The sequence below is a fragment of the Protopterus annectens genome, chromosome 4.part0 (assembly GCF_019279795.1).
Source record: "Protopterus annectens isolate FY-2018-M chromosome 4.part0, PAN1.0, whole genome shotgun sequence".
NCBI classification, from domain to species: Eukaryota; Metazoa; Chordata; order Ceratodontiformes; family Protopteridae; genus Protopterus; species Protopterus annectens.
The window spans coordinates 909,036,657-909,057,151 of NC_056733.1; the positions used below are offsets into that span (position 1 = coordinate 909,036,657).

A 20,495-nucleotide genomic window follows, 5' to 3' on the forward strand; every position below is an offset into this window, starting at 1 on the left:
ACCAGTATATGATATGAAGGGGACACTGCTGTGTGCATGTTACCACTCTGATATGGGTAAGAACACACTACTCTGTACACATTACCAGTCACAGGTGTGGGAAGACACTGGCCTGTACACATTACCAGTGTATGATGGGGAGGGGGACACTGCTCTATGCATGTTACCACTCTGGTGTTAGTGGGAACACACTACACTGTATATATTACCAGTCAGGGGACATGGGAACACACTGGCCTGTACACATTACCAGAGTACGATGGATAGGGGACACTGGTCTGTCACACTACCACTCTGACATCAGTGGGAACACACTACACTGTAGACATTATCAGTGAGAGATGTGGAAACACAGTGACCTGTACATGTTACCACTGTATGATGGGGAGCGGACACTGCTCTGTGCATGTTACCACTCTGGTATGAGTGGGAACACACTACCCTGTCTACATTACCAGTCAGAGATGTGGGAACACAGTGACCTGTACAAGTTACCACTGTATAACGGGGAGCGGACACTGCTCTGTGCATGTTACCACTCTGGTATGAGTGGGAACACACTACCCTGTCTACATTACCAGTCAGAGATGTGGGAATACAGTGATCTGTACACATTACCAGTGTATGATGGGGAGTGGATACTGCTCTGTGCATGTTACCACTCTGGTAACAGTGCGAACAGACTATTCTGTACACATTACCATTCAGAGATGTGAGAACACAGTGACCTGTACACATTACCACTGTATGATGGGAAGCGGACACTGCTCTGTGCATGTTATCACTCTGGTATGAGTGGAAACACACTACCCTGTCTACATTACCAGTCAGAGATGTGGGAACACAGTGACCTGTACATGTTACCACTGTATGATGGGGAGCGGACACTGCTCTGTGCATACCAGCCTGGTATCAGTACGAACAGACTACTCTGCACACATTACCAGTCAGAGATGTGGGAACACAGTGACCTGTACATGTTACCACTGTATGATGGGGAGCGGACACTGTTCTGTGCATGTTACCACTCTGGTATCAGTACAAACAGACTACTCTGCACACATTACCAGTCAGAGATGTGGGAACACAGTGACCTGTACACGTTACCACTGTATGATGGGGAGTGGACACTGCTCTCTGCATGTTACCACTCTGGTATCAGTACGAACAGACTACGCTGCACACATTACCAGTCAGAGATGTGGGAACTCAGTGACCTGTACACATTACCGCTGTATGATCGGGAGCGGACCCTGCTCTGTGCATGTTAACACTCTGGTATTAGTACGAACAGACTACTCTGCACACATTACCAGTTAGAGATGTGGGAACACAATGACCTGTACACATTACCAGTGTATGATGGGGAGCTGACACTGCTCTGTGCATGTTACCACTCTGATATATGTGGGAACACATTACCCTGTCTACATTACCAGTCAGAGATGTGGGAACACAGTGACCTGTACACGTTACCATTGTATGATGGGGAGAGGACACTGCTCTGTGCATGTTACCACTCTGGTATCAGTACGAACAGACTACTCTGCACACATTATCAGTCTAGGTGTGGGGCACGTACTCCTCTGTAGAAATTACAAGTCTGCAGAATCAACACTAAAGAAAATGTAAGAGAACAACAGGACAGAGTCTTAAGATAAAAGATGCATGGTGAAGTGTATACATAAGGATGGATTTTTTTTTGCATAGAAATGGTGGTGGTAGAAACTGGAACAGTCCTTTGGAAGAGGATATCAGGTCAAAATACTGATTAAATTCAATAATGTCTGGGAAAATCATGAGGCAATTCTTATAATGAGTGGGGAAAACAAGCTGTTTGTTTACTCCTTACAGTCTAGTGATAGGGTCTATATTACAACACCTAACTAAAACAAGTTTGAACGTTGTAATATCGAACCCTAAAGTGGAAAATAGTGAAGCCATGGCATGACTTTTTTCACAGGGAAAAAAATCGGTGGACCGTTTTCGGGGCTTTGTTATTTCCTCCACTGTGGTGCGATCTCAGAGTTGGTATATTTAAGTAGGGGTGGTGTGGGGGGCACAGCCCCCACTTCAGTTCAAAGTAAAAATATGTCTTCCCACTGCTGAGGTGAAGCTGCCAAACAAAAAACAGCCAAAAACAACAACAGAAATTTCACCAAGGCCAATGCTGCAAACCAAATGTTCGTAGAGGTGAAGCTGAGAACGCTGTCCACAAAGAAGAAGATTCAACTTGAAAGCGCTTATTGTTTGTTAATAACAAGGGACTTTTATTTTCTTTTATTTTTAATTTTGGAAACATTAAAATTAATTTTAAACAGAACTTTGAATCATTCTTTGTGGACAGCGTTCTCAGCTTCACCTCTACAAACATTTGGTTTGCAGCATCAGCCTTGGTGAAATTTCTGTCGTTGTTTTTTGCCACTTCAGTTCAAGGTTAAGTTTTTTTTTTTTTTTGCAATGTTTCATCTTTAAACTTACATGAAGGACAATGCTGCCGCACTAATAGCTGACCTCTGTCTAGTGCAGGTAAAGGGATATTAATTGTAGGTTATGTAATATTTATGCTGTCATACATTTTATTTTCTTTAAATATCTCAACAAACAAGTAACACAGACAGCATTGCTTAGTCTTGTATGAAAGCTCTCAGCTGGATGAAGAAAATTCTGCTGACAGTACGTGTGTAACTCGAGTGGTTTGTGAGCATACCTCTCAACTGTCCAGATTTTTGCACAATGTCCAAATTTGCACCCCACATTTTTGTCTGTTCCTAATAAAATGTGTGCTTTTCTGCCAAATCATTGAGGACTGAAGTCAGTAAATAATGACATTCATTTGAGATTTAGACTGCACATCTTTCAAAAATGTATTTTAATACACATACTTTTAATCTAGCAACTTACTAAGATTGTAAGAGCAATATTTAAAATCTGTCCCTATTTGTGTGCCTTTGTCCCCCCAATATTTTAGGTTTTATCTAGATTTCTTGCACTACAAAGGTGAGATGCATGTTTGTAAGATATTGTAAATTGTTTATGAACTATTACAACATTAATATTTACTGTGTTTTCTGTGACTTATAAAATCCATTTTAATAGACAAAAACCTGAAGAATGCCACCACTGTTTCTGCTGAAGAATTTGCCATTTATACTTCTTTAGTAACCCCCATTTTTCCAGAGATTTGAATGTGAAGCTATAACTTGATTTTACCAAAATGTTTAGGATCCAGCAATTGGATGTTACAGCGCAGATACCCATAATTCCATTGGAGGTAATGAGTAGGTTCTGTAGTATATCCAGGGGTCAGGGAAATGGTCACTCCTGGTAGGCCAAATGGTCCTCTTCTATTAGTGAACTGCATATTTCTTTGTTAAAGTTTATAATATTTAGCAAAACTCACTGCAGCCATATTGCATGGTCTAGACCCTATATTCATCTGATGAAAATTCCTTGAGATGCTTAAGTAAAACTGGTTTTCCATTAGCTGTGCCAAACCACAAGAATTCCTTACCAACTTATTGAAAAACTGGGTCAAAGCTTTCAGAACAGGTGCATCTTTTCTTCCAGAAATGCAACAGAATTACTTTAAAACAAGTATGTTAAGGTATCATTATTTAGATTTTCTTAACAAGGTAGATGGACTGATCCTAATCAGCAGATCAGGTCTGGACACAAGTAAGGCCACAAGAATGTAGAATACAGCAAGAACACAAAATATACTTAACTACAAAACAATCAGACAGAAATAATCAATAACTGTAGCAGTAAAGCAGACATTACATTTTACAGCATATGTGAAGAATAAAACATAATTATCGCTGCTTTGCGATAAGCACTGATTCCCAACACATGTCATTTATTATTCATATTAAATGATTAAAAATGAAACGCAGTTACAAAACCATAATTAGTTTCCATAACACAGTAAAAGAGCTTGAGGGGGTGCAATACAAAAGCTTGATACAATATAGTTGATTTCCCCAAGTACGGTGAGCATAGCAAATTAAGTATTAACATCCAAATGAAGTATTCCAAACAAAGGGGAAGAGGTGCAATGATGGGATTTAAACCACAAGCCACACCTGTTTGACAGCCACAGAGTCAATGAAACAAACTTGCCTCCAAAGTGAAAACAAAAAGATCAAGTTATACAAATAGAGGATGGTTGGATACCCTTTAACCACAGGCAAGAGCTGGCCCTAATTCTGAGCTCAAGCCACATAGGATCAGCCTAACAGCTAAAGATGAAACAAGTGGGATGGGGACTAGGGGAACAGCAGACAGCAGGTCCTCAGTTAAAAAACAAGGGGGTAGGAAAAACAGCAAGAACATTAACTGAAAAATAAGAAAAATAAAGCAATCAAATTATAATGCTTTTAATGTATTTACTTATTTTATTTGCTTTGACCCAGTTAGTCTCACTAGGCCAGTGGCCTCTTTTTCAGGGGAAACCCAATGTGCTATCCATATCAATTAGTATAAATTTGGCCAGGGCACTACAGAACTTCACCTACTTTTTAATAAGTGCCATGGGATCTTTTAAATTCACCTGAGCTACCTCCAAATTGAAAAGATGGGGCTTTGGTTTAGTATCTTATCCAAAGAGAAGAAAGCAGACATTGGCTGGCTATTCAGCTGTCAGAGGCAGGAATGGGGACTGGTCAGTTTAGACAGTGGGTTTAGAGAGGGGAGAGGGACCTAGTTAGTTCATGTCCAGAGAGGAAAGACTCAGGCGTGTTTTTCTTTTAGGGAGTGAAACACTAGGCAGACTGTTGCTTACAAAAGAGGACACACATGCTGGGGCTAATCATTTACAGGAAATGCAACCATGTGAAGGGTACAAAGAGGGTTCAGAAACGTACATGAAATGCAGACAATTCTGTTTCTAGAGTGTGCAGTTGGAAAGACAGCAGTCTACAGATGCAGGCAAGCCATAGTGGGAGGAACCTAATAAACTGAAGGAAGACATGCAGACATCATTCGTGAAACAAAGCAGCGGTAGTAAGACAGTTCTGAGAAACAGACACCCTTGGGGGAAGTAATCACTCCTCAGACAGTGCAGAAATGGAGTTAGCAAACTTTCAGAGAGGACAGCAGCATATGCCATGATAAATAAGGCATAGAAAATCAGAGCATTTTCACATCCCCACTGAAACTTAACAGTGGTGCAGTAGTTAACATTATCACCTCACAACAAGAGGGTCTATGGTTTGGTTCTTGGCTGAGGTGCCTTCTGTGCAGAGTCTGCATGTCCTCCCTGCATTTGCGTGGGTTTCCCCCAGGTACTCCGGTTTCCTCCCACATTCCAAAGACATGCTTCTGGAGTGTTTCTCCCCAGGCCTCCACTGAAAATAGGCTCTATCCTAGTCAGACTTTCCTGGTCAACAAATGTTAAGCAAATAAATGCTCATTACAAAATACACTACAACCACCAGGAAGTGACAAATGCTCATAACTTATGTAAGTTAAAAAAGACAACCCTTTTCTTAGCTCCAAGTTAAAAGTACTTAGTATCAAAAAAGGGGGACTGTAAAAGGTATAACTGTACAAGGCATGAAGGTCAAGGGAAGAAAAATGCTCAAAATCTTTAACCATGTTGTGTTGTTAATGCAAGAGGTGAGGTACAGTAAAGATGCTGCAAGCTGGGAATCATTACACTGCTAGGGTTCATGACGCTGCTAGGGTTCATGATGCTGCTAGGGTTCGTGATGCTGCTAGGGCTCATTACACTGCTACGGTTTGTTATGCTGCTAGGGTTCATTATCCTGCTAGGGTTCATTGCGCTGCTAGTGTTCGTTATCCTGCTAGGGTTCATTACACTGCTAGGGTTCACGATGCTGCTAGGGTTCATTATCCTGCTAGGGTTCATTACGCTGCTAGGGTTCATTATCTGCTAGGGTTCATTATCCTGCTAGGGTTCATTATGCCGCTAGGGTTCATTATGCTGCTAGGGTTCATTACGCTGCTAGGGTTCATTATCCTGCTAGGGTTCATTACACTGCTAGGGCTCATTACACTGCTAGGGTTCATTATCCTGCTAGGGTTCATTTTCCTGCTAGGGTTCATTACACTGCTAGGGTTCATTACACTGCTAGGGTTCATTATGCCGCTAGGGTTCATTATGCTGCTAGGGTTCATTACGCTGCTAGGGTTCATTATCCTGCTAGGGTTCATTACACTGCTAGGGCTCATTACACTGCTAGGGTTCATTATCCTGCTAGGGTTCATTATCCTGCTAGGGTTCATTACACTGCTAGGGCTCATTACACTGCTAGGGTTCATTATGCTGCTAGAGTTCATTGCACTCCTAGGGTTCATTACTCTGCTTTGACTCTTGTTCCATGCCTCAGCCAGCCATGCAACACCGTCCTATAGAAAGTGAGTCCAAGCAGGCAGAAGGCTGTAACGTTGTAGATATACTCAGCGTGGTTTGGGTAGGCTGTACCACAAATACTGTACCAGGTGAAATTGTCAGGGGGATGCTGCCCACCAGGCAAGCAATGCCAGTCAAATACACCCTCGTCATAATTCTCAGTGCAGAGATAGGGCCTCCGAGGCAAGGCCTGTCCTAGTACTGATGTTATGGTCGAAGTCATGTTGCACGATCCTGTGTGCTGGTGAAGCCCTGTTGAAATTACTTTTTCAGGATCAGCCACAACCACAAGGCACACAAAGAAAACATAGTAAAGCGCAGCTGCCTGTCCGGTCTCATGCTGTAACCATGACAACCTTCCTCCAGATCCTGTCCTGTCATCATCATGTCGCTTGTACCGATCAGCTATCCATGTTATCAAGACATAAAGACCTAAAATCAAATAAAAATATATGTCAGGAACTTTGAAAACATCCACCCAGTTACCAGTCTGAGATCAGAAGAACCTTAATATCTTTTGCACAGTAATAGTTTGTAATTACCTGGAAACACTGCCCTCTACACATTACCAGGCAGGTGCTGATGGAAATACACTTCCCTGTATATACCCTGGGATCTGTTGGCAATACCCTGCCTTGGGTACATGACCAATGTGGGATCAGTAGGAATATACTTCACAATACAGATTACTAGTCAGGGATTAGTAGAAACTCAGTGCCCTGTACATATTACCTATCACGGATTAGTAAGAATGCAATTCCTTGTACACATTAGATGGAATCAGTTTTGTACATGCTGCCCAGGATAGATTACCAGTCAGGGATGAGTGGTAACACAGTGCACTGTGCCAGTCTAAGAAGTGGGAACACACTGGCCTGTACACATTACCAATGTACGATGGAGAGGGGTCACTGCTCTGATATCAGTGGGAAGATACTACTCTATGCACATTACCAGTCTGGGTGCGGGGTACTTATTCCTCTGTACAGATTACCAGTGTGGAACTGGTGGGGGGGGCACTGTCTTATACATATTAATTGTCAGGGAAGGAAGGAGCACTGCCATATTATCAGTGCAGGACTGGGAACATACTGCCCTTTCACACTACCAGTCTGGGACTGGGTGGGACGCACAGCTCTGTACGTACTCCCACTTAGGGACTGGGGTAAAACTGCTCTACACACATTACCAGACTGGGATTGGAGAACACACTGCTATGTGCACATGTCCAGTCTGAGATCAGTGGTAATATACTACCATGGAGAAATGATCAGTCTAGGATTGGAAAGTACATTGCTGCATGTATATAACACAATAACATACCATCCTGTAGAAATGACCAGTCTGGGAATGGAGAACACACTGCCCTTTGTACACTATGAGTCTGGGACTAGGTGTGACCACATAGCCCTGTACACACTACTAGGGTATTGGGAGAACACTCTGTCCTGAACACATTACCAGTATGGGATTGGAGAACATACCGCTCCCTGTGCATGCCCACTCTGAGATCAGTGGTAACTCACTATCCTGTGGAAATTTCCAGTCTGGGATTCGGGTGACCACATTGCATTGCCCTGTAAGGAAACTAGCTTGTATGTGTCATTTGGGGTGAACAAAGCCAGGTGGCCTCTCTCTGTTGGGGGAGCAGTGAGGAGTATCATACTCCCCACTGTATGTTGCAGGAGGAAATACACAAAGCCTTCTGGGGTTCATTCACCTCTGTATGGTTAGTAAGGTTTTCTTCCACTTTAGTAGGGAAGATCTGTGCAAATGAGAAGGCATCACAGCACAGAGTAGTGTTATGTGGTTCAGGGAAATGGAGAGGAATTCTTCAGTGTGGTACAGACATTAAATTAGGTTCCAGCACTTCAGACGATGGTATGATGCAAGCCAAATGTACTTAACTTTTGTCACAACATTGTCACATTCTGCTGGATAAAGGCCAAGGGTCACCATACACATCTGGAGTACTTCAAGTATTTACTCAGTATCTGTATCATCAATGCCACATTCTGCAAAATAAAGTTTAGGGGGTAGCATAAACTTCTGGGGTGCTACACTGAAGTACAGAAAATGGAGACCGATGCTTTTTGTAACATGTACTCAGTACCTCAACTGAGAACAGGCACTGATACCAGTATTATGGGGGTATCAGAGCAAGGGGGTGCACTCTAACCATTCAGTAAGACATGAATATGGAAAGGTATATCCCAAGTCTACCAAAGTAGGACATTGTTTGTGTTTAATTTCCCTAACTGTTTCTTTGACATTAAGGCAAAAATGGACCCCATTCTACGTCTGGAAGCTTTTGAAGTTCATGAGAATGGTAACTCGCATGGATTTATCAGTAAGCAAACTGTAGGTATGTGCAGGTACTAAAATGCATCTGCTAACTAATGGAGAAGAACTTGGATTTTTCCAGTCCATCCATAACCACACAGCTTGCAGCATCTCATCTCACCTTCCTTTATCTACTTTCTACCTATATCGAGCACTTTTAGTACCCTTGTTGGACTTAACAGCCCTTTTTGTATCTACCCGAGACATCCAGGAAATCCACCATTATCCAGTAAAGAGAAGCGACTTATGTTCAGCTTTTCAGGTGACCACAAACTGCTAAGTATATGGTGTAATAACTCAGGTTATTCATTGATGTACTTAAAAACTTTCTAAATGTCTCAAAAAACTGTCTAAAATAACACAAACACAAGTACACAAAATGAGCTAATACCAGTCTGGGATCTCACAGATTCCAGTCTTGTTCAGATTAAAGAAGACACACTGCTGTATTTGATTAATATCACCTACCTATCATCCCTATGACTGTGTTCTCGGTGTGGATTCCATATAGGTCATGTGGTAAATGGTAGAATGGTACAAACTGAGTAAATACAGCCACTGGAAAGGTGAACAGCCCTGCAAAGACCACCAAAGCAAGCTCTCGGACAAACCCTGCAGATCCATCCTTCCCTGAATATCCTATTAGGAATTTCCTGAAAGCAAATAGGAGAGCAGAGCAGGTTAATCAGTCCAACTGCTGACATTGAATAGATGTGAAAAGTCATGACTGTTAGGTTACATAATGCAATATCTGCACCACTCTTACCATGAAACAACATGACAGAAAATAATTTGGGTTCAATTCCCATAACAGCCACGTTGACTCATACCCCACTCTAACAATAAAGGAATTAACTATTTGCCCCTGTACAGCTGACCTTCCAGTAGTCAGAGGGTCCCTAGATGCAGTAAAAATAAATAGTTTATTTACTTATTTCTATGTGCTTACTGGCATGGTCTGACTGCGGTGGAGGCCCATTTTCAGTGGAGGCCCAGGGACAAAAGCTCCACATTATACAAAATGAGATTACAAATTTTAGCATGTCTGAGTTACACCCAATCAGTAGGTTCTTACCAGATCTCAGAACTCTGTCCCACTGTCACTCTTACCGCTGTACTACTAGTTACCCAGTCCCACTGGCATTCTTACCACTGTACTACTAGTTACCCTGTCCCACTGGCACTCTTACCGCTGTCCTACTAGTTACCCTGTCCCAATGGCACTCTTACCGCTGTACTACTAGTTACCTTGTCCCACTGGCACTCTTACCACTGTACTACTATTTACCCTGTCCCACTGGCATTCTTACCACTGTACTACTAGTTATCCTGTCTCACTGGCACACTTACCGATGTCCTACTAGTTACCCTATCCCACTGGCACTCTTACCAATGTACTACTAGTTACCCAGTCCCACTGGCACTCTTACCGCTGTACTACTAGTTAACCTGTCCCACTGGTATTCCTACAGCTGTACTACTAGTTATCCAGTATCACTGGCACTCTTACCACTGTACTACTAGTTATCCTGTCTCACTGGCACTCTTACCGCTGTCCTACTAATTACCCTGTCCCACTGGCATTCTTACCGCTGTACTACTAGTTACCCCGTCCCACTGGCAATCTTACCGCTGTACCACTAGTTCAGGAAAAACCTACCCTATTTTCACTGTTCTGGTCCCATATTCATATTCCACTAAACTTCTCTTTAGTTTTTAGTCTGCCTTATAATTCAAGAACCTGCTTTCGCAGTGACCTGACCACTTTTACTTGTGCTTTTCTATAGACACTGCACATTTTCATCAAATAAGTGACTACATTTTAGAGTAAGCGAATGCTTTATATAGCTATGTCACTCCCTTAGCGTAACATCTAGAAATGACAGTTTTGTCAATGAACTTCTCTTGGGTACCATTTTCAAAACAAATCAGTCATAAAAAATGAGGAACAATATTAGGGAAATGATCACAGGAACCCTAAGAAGTGCAACTATATATACCTTTAAATACACACAAGAAGTGTAACTATATATACCTTTAAATACACACAAAAAGTGTAACTATATATACCTTTAAATACACACAAGAAGTGTAACTATATATACCTTTAAATACACACAAGAAGTGTAACTATATATACCTTTAAATACACACAAAAATGTAACTATATATACCTTTAAATACACACAAGAAGTGTAACTATATATACCTTTAAATACACACAAGAAGTGTAACTATATATACCTTTAAATACACACAAGAAGTGTAACTATATATACCTTTAAATACACACAAGAAGTGTAACTATATATACCTGTAAATACACACAAGAAGTGTAACTGTATATACCTTTAAATACACACAAGAAGTGTAACTACATATACCTTTAAATACACACAAGAAGTGTAACTATATATACCTTTAAATACACACAAGAAGTGTAACTATATATACCTTTAAATACACACAAGAAGTGTAACTATATATACCTTTAAATACACACAAGAAGTGTAACTATATATACCTTTAAATACACAAGAAGTGTAACTATATATACCTTTAAATAGACACAAGAAGTGTAACTGTATATACCTTTAAATAGACACAAGAAGTGTAACTATATATACCTTTAAATAGACACAAGAAGTGTAACTATATATACCTTTAAGTAGACACAAGAAATGTAACTATATCTTTCTTTAAATAGGCACAAGAAGTGTAACTATATATACCTTTAAGTAGACACAAGAAGTGTAACTATAGACATACACCTTTAAATAGAAACAAGAAGTGTAACTGTATTAACCTTTAAGTAGACAAAAGAAGTGTAACTATATATACCTTTAAATAGACACAAGAAGTGTAACTATATATACCCTTAAGTAGACACAAGAAGTGTAACTATACATACCTTTAAGTAGACACAAGAAGTGTAACTATATATACCTTTAAATAGACACAAGAAGTGTAACTATATATACCTTTAAGTAGACACAAGAAGTGTAACTATATATACCTTTAAATAGACACAAGAAGTGTAACTATAGATATACACCTTTAAATAGAAACAAGAAGTGTAACTGTATTAACCTTTAAGTAGACAAAAGAAGTGTAACTATATATACCTTTAAGTGTACACAAGAAGTGTAACTATATATACCTTTAAATAGACACAAGAAGTGTAACTATATATACCTTTAAGTAGACACAAGAAGTGTAACTATATATACCTTTAAATAGACACAAGAAGTGTAACTATAGATATACACCTTTAAATAGAAACAAGAAGTTTAACTGTATTAACCTTTAAGTAGACAAAAGAAGTGTAACTATATATACCTTTAAGTGCACAAGAAGTGTAACTATATATACCTTTAAATAGACACAAGAAGTGTAACTATATATACCTTTAAATAGACACAATAAGTATAACTGTATATACCTTTAAATAGACACAAGAAGTGTAACTATATATACCTTTAAATAGACAGAAGAAGTGTAACTTTATATACCTTTAAATAGACACAAGAAGTGTAAATATATATACCTTTAAGTAGACACAAGAAGTGTGACTATATATACCTTTAAATAGACACAAGAAGTGTAACTATATATTCCTTTAAGTAGACCCAAGAAGTGTAAGTATATATTCTTTTAAATAGACACAAAAAGTGTAACCATATATACCTTTAACTAGACACAAGAAGTGTAACTATATATACCTTTAAGTAGACACAAGAAGTGTAACTATATATACCTTTAAGTAGACACAAGAAGTATAACTATATACACCATTAAGTAGACACAAGAAGTGTAACTATATACACCTTTAAATAGACACAAGAAGTGTAAGTATATATACCTTGAAGTAGACACAAGAAGTGTGACTATATATACCTTTAAATAGACACAAGAAGTGTAACTATATATACCTTTAAGTAGACACAAGCAGTCTGACAATATATACCTTTAAGTAGACACAAGAAGTGTAACTATATATCTTTAAATAGACACAGAAAGTCTAACTATATATATATATTTAATTAGACACAAAAAGTGTAACAGTATATACCTTTAAACAGACACAAGAATATATACCTTTAAATAGACAAAAGAAGTGTAACCATATATACCTTTAAATAGACACAAGAAGAGTAACTATATATATACCTTTAAGTAGCCAAAAGAAGTGTAACTATATATATATATATATATATATATATATATATATATATATATATATATATATATATATATAAAACCTTTAAATAGACACAAGAAGTGTAACTATATATACCTTTAAGTCAACACAAGGATTCTTTGATTTCCTGTCCTTGCCTATTTAAGTGGTACAGTGTGAAATATTTTCTGCTTAAAAACCTCAGCTTTGGCCGGCTAAGAACTTGCTGTATTCAACAGGACGTATAAGAGAATTTAAGTACCTTCATCTGCACTTTTTAAAAAAAAAATACAGTATTTAAATTGATTTTAACTGTGTTGCAGGATTATTAACTGAACTGGAAGTTAGTCAGTGTTTGCTGAATTTTTTTATTTGCTAGTAATTACAGGTGTGGGGTAGCCACATTCTTTGATTTCCTGTCCTTGCCTATTTAAGTGGTACAGTGTGAAATATTTTCTGCTTAAAAACCTCAGCTTTGGCCGGCTAAGAACTTGCTGTATTCAACAGGACGTATAAGAGAATTTAAGTACCTTTATCTGCACTTTTTAAAAAAAAAATACAGTATTTAAATTGATTTTAACTGTGTTGCAGGAATATTAACTGAACTGGAAGTTAGTCAGTGTTTGCTGAATTTTGTTATTTGCTAGTAATTACAGGTGTGGGGTAGCCACATTCTTTGATTTCCTTTCCTTGCCTATTTAAGTGGTACAGTGTGAAATATTTTCTGCTTAAAAACCTCAGCTTTGGCCAGCTAAGAACTTTCTGTATTCAACTGGATGTATAAGAGAATTTAAGTACCTTTATCTGCACTTTTTTTTAAAAAAATGCAGTATTTAAATTGATTTTAACTGTGTTGCAGGAATATTAACTGAACTGGAAGTTTTGACTCTGCTCTTCAGTTAGTCCCAGCCACCCTCCCTGTTTTTGTTTTGGTGTTAATCTTAGTGGCCTTGAAAGTGCCCGCCCCTCTTGTAAATTTGTGTTTGGATACTCCTTCTGGGCCCATCTCATTTGCTCACTCAACTGAGTGCAGTGAGATCATATTCTGATTTCAGGCACTCCTACCGTGTACAAAGAGAGCATCTGGGAAACAGAAAAAAAAATTAAGCTTGTTTCCTGCCTTTCCTGCTAAGTGGTATAGACTATTTGTAGGCTTCTGAGCCCCCAAGCCCTTCTGTTTTGGAGGGAAGCCTTCTAGCTTAGTTTTTTTTCTTATAACTAGCCAGTTTTCTAGTTTCAGCACTCAAATCTGTTTCTTTGATCTCAGCACTTGTTCAGAAAAAAAAAAATTCATCTGCTTTTACTGTACTTGTGTTTCTACCTACTTTATTTTACTTTTGCATCATCTTAAAAGTACTAAATTGTAGTTATTACTGCTTGGTGTAACTCATTCTAAGCCTTTTGGTTTAAACACTTGGGCTTCGGACCAGTTGTTTTGCACTGAGAGGGTTTGTGGTCTGCACTGTAGTGGCAGAACAGGTAGCTTACATCCTTCTAGGTTGGGAACTGCTGATTGAGGGCTCAGTGTGTGTTATTCTAAAAGTGTATTAATTCTGGTTTAAGCACTTGGGCTTTCAGGCCAGTTATTTTACATTACGAGGGTTCGTGGTCTGCACTCTTGTGGGAGGAGAGGCTGGACTGTGCCCTTCTGAGCTGGGAATTTCTGATTAAAGGCTTATAGTGCATGCATATCTGAACTGCTTCTTACTGAAGTTGGTGCGCCTTGTTTGCTGTGGCATAGACTGGATTCGAGCCTGCTGTTTCTAGCTTTGTTTGTGTAACTTGAGCACTAATCCAGGCATTCTCTAAAGTATTCAATTGTATTTATTACTGCTTGGTAGTAACCTGATTAAAGTGTAGCTATCATTCTAAGTCTTTTGGATTAAGCACTTGGGCTTCAGACCAGTTGTTTTACATTAGGAAGGTTTGTGGCATGCACTGTGGTGGCAGAACAGGTAGCTTTCATCCTTCTACATTGGGAACTGCTGATTGAGAGCCCAGTGTCTGTTATTCTTAAAGTGTATTAGTTCTGGTTTAAGCACTTGGGCTTCAGGCCAGTTATTTTACATTAAGAAGGTTCGTGGTCTGCACTCTTGTGGGAGAAGAGGCTGGACTCTGCTCTTCTGAGCTGGGAATTTCTGGTTAAAGGTTTATAGTGCCTGAATATTTGAACTGTATCTTACTGAAATTGGTACACCTTGTTTACTGTAGGATAGACTAGATCCAGGCCTGCTGAATCTAGCTTTGTTTATATGCTTGTTGTTTGTTTGCTTGTTATTTCCCTGGAATGCTAATTCCACCTAATACGCGGCTTCTCAGCGCTTCTGTGGTTCACTAGTGATATCTGCATTGCTTACTGTACTTATTTCCTTGTTTCACTTATAGGTTCATAGGTTCATAGGTTCATACTAGGCTATCTGCCCGAGGGCATTTATAAGCCTAGCCCATTGTTTTGTGGCTTACGCCACCCCTTTAGTATGGGGAACTATACCCATTATTTTGCTGTGCCTCTGTCGAGCAGTGACACTGAGGTAATTCCTGGGGTATATCTGCGATCTCCCATCCATTGGTCAAGATTTCTCTTGAACAAGGCCAGCGAGGTGCTCTGCCTCACATGTACCGGGATTTTGTTCCACAGCATAGGGAGTCTTTGGGTGATGAATCTATCTCTCCAGCACGTCCTATTAATAGCCGTGTCGAGGTTTAAGTCTCCGCCCTTGTGGCTCTGATGGATCTAGATTTTTGAGGTGAAGCATATTCATCAAATCTGGGTTTGACATGGCCTTGTATGTTAGGCAAAGGTCACCTCTGAGCAGCAAGCTGGCGACTGAATAGAGCTGGAGTTCTTTCAGTCGGGCAGCATAGGACAGATTTTTGAGACCCTTTATCCTTTTGGTGAGGAACTTTGTGGCCTCTCCAGCTGCTGTAAGTGTCGGGTCAGATACATTCGAATGGGGCATTGTACTCAATCATTGGTCTGATGAGTGATGAGTAAAGGGAGACTATGACCTCCTTGATCTAGATGAGAATCCCTTCATGATAAGGTGGGCAATGTAGAAGGACTTCCTAACTACTTTAGCTACATGGGTGTCGAATGACAGACTACTATCAACCTGGGTCCCCAGGTCCCTGATAACTTCTTCTGTGCTCAGTGGATTGCCACCTATTTGGTAGCTAGGGGTAACCTTGTTTTTCCCGAAGGGTATGACTATGCATTTTTGGCATTTAACTTTAGGCCATGGCTCTGGCACCAGTTATCCGCTTCTGTGAGACCCTTCTGAAGGATATCTGTGTCAGATGTGTTTTCTACTATGGCTCCCAGTTTGCAGTCATCTGCAAACTTTGTCAGCCATAACCCTCCTGTGTTTGCTTGTACTTCGTAAAAGTAGTTGCTAAACAAGAGTGGGCCCAGGACTGAGCCCTGTGGGACACCACTTGTGACAGGCTTTGAGTCTGACATGGCGCCAGCAACTCTGACCCTGTGGGTTCTGTCACTCAGCCAGTTTGCAACCCATCTTGTGATGTATGGGTTAACATTTAAGCTGATGAGTTTTTCAATGATACCCGAGTGGGGTATTGTATCGAAGGCCTTAGCCAGATCGAGGTAGGCTGTATGGACTGCCTTTCCCTCATCAATGGCTTTGGTGACTGTTTCAAAAGTCAACCAAGTTTAAAAGGCATGATCTGCCTTTGACAAAGCCAAACTGGGTTGGATCCAAAGTCTGCAAATTCCCTATGTCTTTATTTATGAGGTCCATTATGATCCTCTCCATGGCTTTGCAGATAAGGCTTGTCAAGCTAATGGGCGGTAATTTCCAGGGTCTGTGGAGGCACCGCCTTTGTGAAGTGGGACCACAGTTGCAGTGCGCCACCCCTGGGTACGTATCCAGAGGTAAGACTTTGATTAAACAGCTGTCCTAGCTGTGGGTTTAATTCCTCATTGAGTTCTGGAGCACACAGCCGGGGACACCATCGGGTCCCATGGATGCTGTGTTTTTGCTTTGGAGAGAGCAGTTCTCACTTGGGCGCTGGAGATGTTTGGGGGCTGCACTCATTTGGTATAGATATCTCTCCTTTGGGGAGGGGAGAAGTTTGCACTGAACCTGTCAGCCAGTATGTTGGCAATGTCTGTAGGATCAGTAATCTTCACATCATTTTGAACTAGTTCTGAGCATATCTGGGAGTTTCCTCCTAGGTTTCTAACATAGCTAAAGAAGGCCTTATGATTGTCTTTTGAGTCTTTAGCTATTTTTCTCTCAAATTTGCTTTGGATGATTTTATGAGAGCTCTTAGTTTTTACTTATAGTGATCAAGGGTGTCTTACCTTTTAAGGATTTTGCTCTATCTTGTAGTAGCTTCCTCCTTTTGTTGTAGAGTTTGTTTATGGCTGGGGTCCACCAGACTGGATGCTTGCCTTTGGTACAAAGAGTCTTTGTTTTGCTTGGGATTGCCTTATCCATGCAGTCCTGCAGGTGCTGGTAGAAGGCGTTTGTAAGTGATTCAGCGGCTTGAGTATTGTTTTCCACCGGCTCGGGGGCCTGAAAGGAGACCACACTAGTCTTTAGAAGTGTGAAGTCGGCTTTTGAGAAGTTCTTTACTGTGGTCTTTTTTATTTCGGGTGGGGGTGGGATGAGGACCTTCAGCGAGATTAGTTTGTGATCTGATCTCACCAGTGAGGGGTATACTTCGGTGTTGAACATTGTGCTCCCATGTTCGTGATGATGAGATCAAGTATGTTATCTCCTCTTGTGGGATGGTGACTAGTTGTTCCATGGCATTTGAGTTTATGAATTCCAGGAACTTTTGGGCTAGGGTGTTTGGGCTTGAGTAGTGTTCCCAGTCTATATTAGGGTAATTGAAGTCACCTAGTATGATGGTGTTTGGTGATACATTTATCCCCTCTAGTGTTTTCAGGAAGGCCATGTGAGTTTCCTGAGTTTGTGAGGGTGGCCTGTAACATGCTACAATTTGCAGAGCAGTCTTGCCTATGGTTAATTGCACCTGGATGGTCTCCGATGCATCGTGCGTTGCCACCAGTCTTGAGGTGTGGGTGTCCTTGATGAATATGGATACCCCCCCTCCTTTCTTGGTATTGTCCGGATTTTGGGGCCGGATGTCCGGATTTTGAAAGAAAGTTACTGTTTGTCGTTTTTGCATTTAAGTTACCTGTGACACATTGCACTTAAGTTACCTGGCACTTGCTCACTAAAGCAATTATATAAGTCAGCACTAAAAATTAAAAGCACTCACTCCCCACTGGCCCTTGTTTTCAATTATTAAGGAATTCCCAATATTATTCTAGCATGTCCAAAGGTCAGTTGTCAATCTCCTCCCGGTCCAGCTGGTGAATCTGGGAATCTTGAGGCAATGTTACAACTGCCTCATGTACACAGACAACCCTCTCCTCCTCCCAACAAATTCCAACACATGTGAGAGATGCAACCATATAGCCAAACTGGAGGCTAAGCTCTCTCAACTCAGTACTGGCATAACCAGTCAGGAGGAGAAGGAAACCACACTCACTACAATTCCAGTCTCACATAGACCTACCACGACAGCAAACCAAACACATAATCACACAAAAACATACTTGGAGGCTCTAAATAAAGATCTGCCTAAGCAGCAGAGACCTCTAAAGCAGGCACCCAAGCAACCGCTACCACAAAACAAAACACGTGCAACTCATATCTCAGAAAGCCAGTGTGCCGAACAGTCACAGCCCTTAAGACTAAACAGCACACCTGATACACTTGTACTAGATGACTCTATCGTCAGGCACACTGACGTCCCGCTCACCAGGCTGAACAAGGAGACGGTCACGGTGAGCAGCCTGTCGGGCGCTAGGATCCGCCACATAACACAAGCACTCAGGTCACTCCAAGGCAAGTACAAATATGACTCAGTCATTGTCCATGCTGGTGTGAATGACCTGAGACGTACCTCCCTGGACTACATGAAAAGAGACATAAAGGAGCTCTCTGAGCATGTAGCCCAGGCCGGTATGACCCTGACCTTGAGTAGCATCTTACCCTCACCAAGAATGATGCCACAATATGAAGACAAGATGATCAATTTCAACAATTGGCTTAAGTACTGGTGTCATTCAAAGGGGATCCAATGCCTGTCAGCTTGGGATGATATGCTCGACAAGCCCCGATGCTTCGCTAGGGACGGCTTGCACCTGTCACCCCTGGGCTTTCGGATATTGGAAAAGGCTCTTGCTACCCCCATAATGCCTTTTTTAGGCAAGGCTCAAAAGACAAACCCACCTCCATAGGTATCACAAGGGATAAGAAACAGAGTAATGCTACTCAACGCCAGAAGTCTAAACCTCAAGATGCACGCACTCGAAACTCTCCTTAGCATGGAGAACATCAATATCTGTGCAGTAACAGAAACCTGGTTCAGGGCTCCCGAGAGCACCCCAGCACTACCAGGTTATACCTCATACCATGCTTTTCGGGCCCAAAACTTGGATCGAACCACAAAATGAGGGGGAGTATCGATATTTATCAAAGATACCCACACCTCCAGGTTGGTGGCAAAGCACGAAGCATCAGAGATTATCCATGTGCAACTAACAGTGGGTAAAACTGCCTTCCAGTTTATAGCCTGCTACAGACCACCATCCCAAACCCAGGAACCCCACTCGGCCTTCCTGAGAACACTGGAAAATATGAAGGTCTCTCCAAACACCATTATGTTGGGCGACTTCAACTACTCAAACATAGACTGGGAGCATTACTCTAGCTCCAACACCCTAGCCCAAAGGTTCCTAGAATTTATAAACTCCAATGCTATGGAACAACTTGTTACCACTCCCACAAGAGGAGAAAACATACTGGACCTGATCATCACCAACATGGGGACTCTATGCTCCAGACCAGAAGTGTATCCCTCACTGGTAAGATCAGACCATAAACTAATTTCACTGGATATTCACATCCCGACCCCACCCCCTGCCCAGAAAACCACAGTGAAAAACTTCTCTAAAGCAAATTTCACACTCCTCAAAACCGAGGTGGAATCCTTCAAAGCCCCCAGGCCTGTGGAAAATACGGCCCAGACCACAGAATCCTTTATAAACGCATTCTATGAACACCTTCAGGAATGCATGGATCATGCGATCCCATATAAAACCAAGACCCAATCCTTCAAAGGCAGACGTCCTGTCTGGTGGACCCCAGCCATAAACAAACTATACAATAAAGGAGGAAGCTACTAAATGATAGAGCAAAATCCCAAAAAGGGAAGGCATCACTGATCAGTATTAGCAAAAAACTACGGGCACTCATAAAATTGTCTAAGGCCAGCTTCGAGAGAAAAATTGCACAGGACACTAAGGATAATCACAAGGCTTTCTTTAGTTGTGTTAGGAACCTGGGTGGTAATTCCCAGATATGCTCAGAATTAGTCTAAAATGACGAAAAATACACTGAACCCACAGACATTGTCAACATCCTAGCTGACAGGTTCAGCGCAAACGTCTCCCCCCCCACCAAAAGGAAAAATATCTCTCCCAGCAGAGTGCTGTCCCCCTGACATCTCAGATGCTCAGGTAAGAGCCGCCCTCTCCAAAGCAAAAAACACAGCATC

At 41.1% G+C, this 20,495-nt stretch overlaps 1 protein-coding gene across 1 annotated transcript in view; it reads right to left on the reverse strand.

Annotated features, from left to right (window-relative positions):
• Nucleotides 1-5,323: 5,323 nt before the first annotated feature.
• The window catches only part of LOC122799668, a 581,145-nt gene continuing 565,973 nt past the window's right edge, over nt 5,324-20,495 (reverse strand). The window contains exons 5-6 of the mRNA XM_044068873.1: nt 9,188-9,372; nt 5,324-6,808 (exon numbers count right to left, since the gene is read on the reverse strand). Of these exons, the coding sequence (XP_043924808.1) occupies nt 6,321-6,808; nt 9,188-9,372 (673 nt within the window). The 3' untranslated portion in view covers nt 5,324-6,320. The remainder of the gene's footprint in view (nt 6,809-9,187; nt 9,373-20,495) is intronic.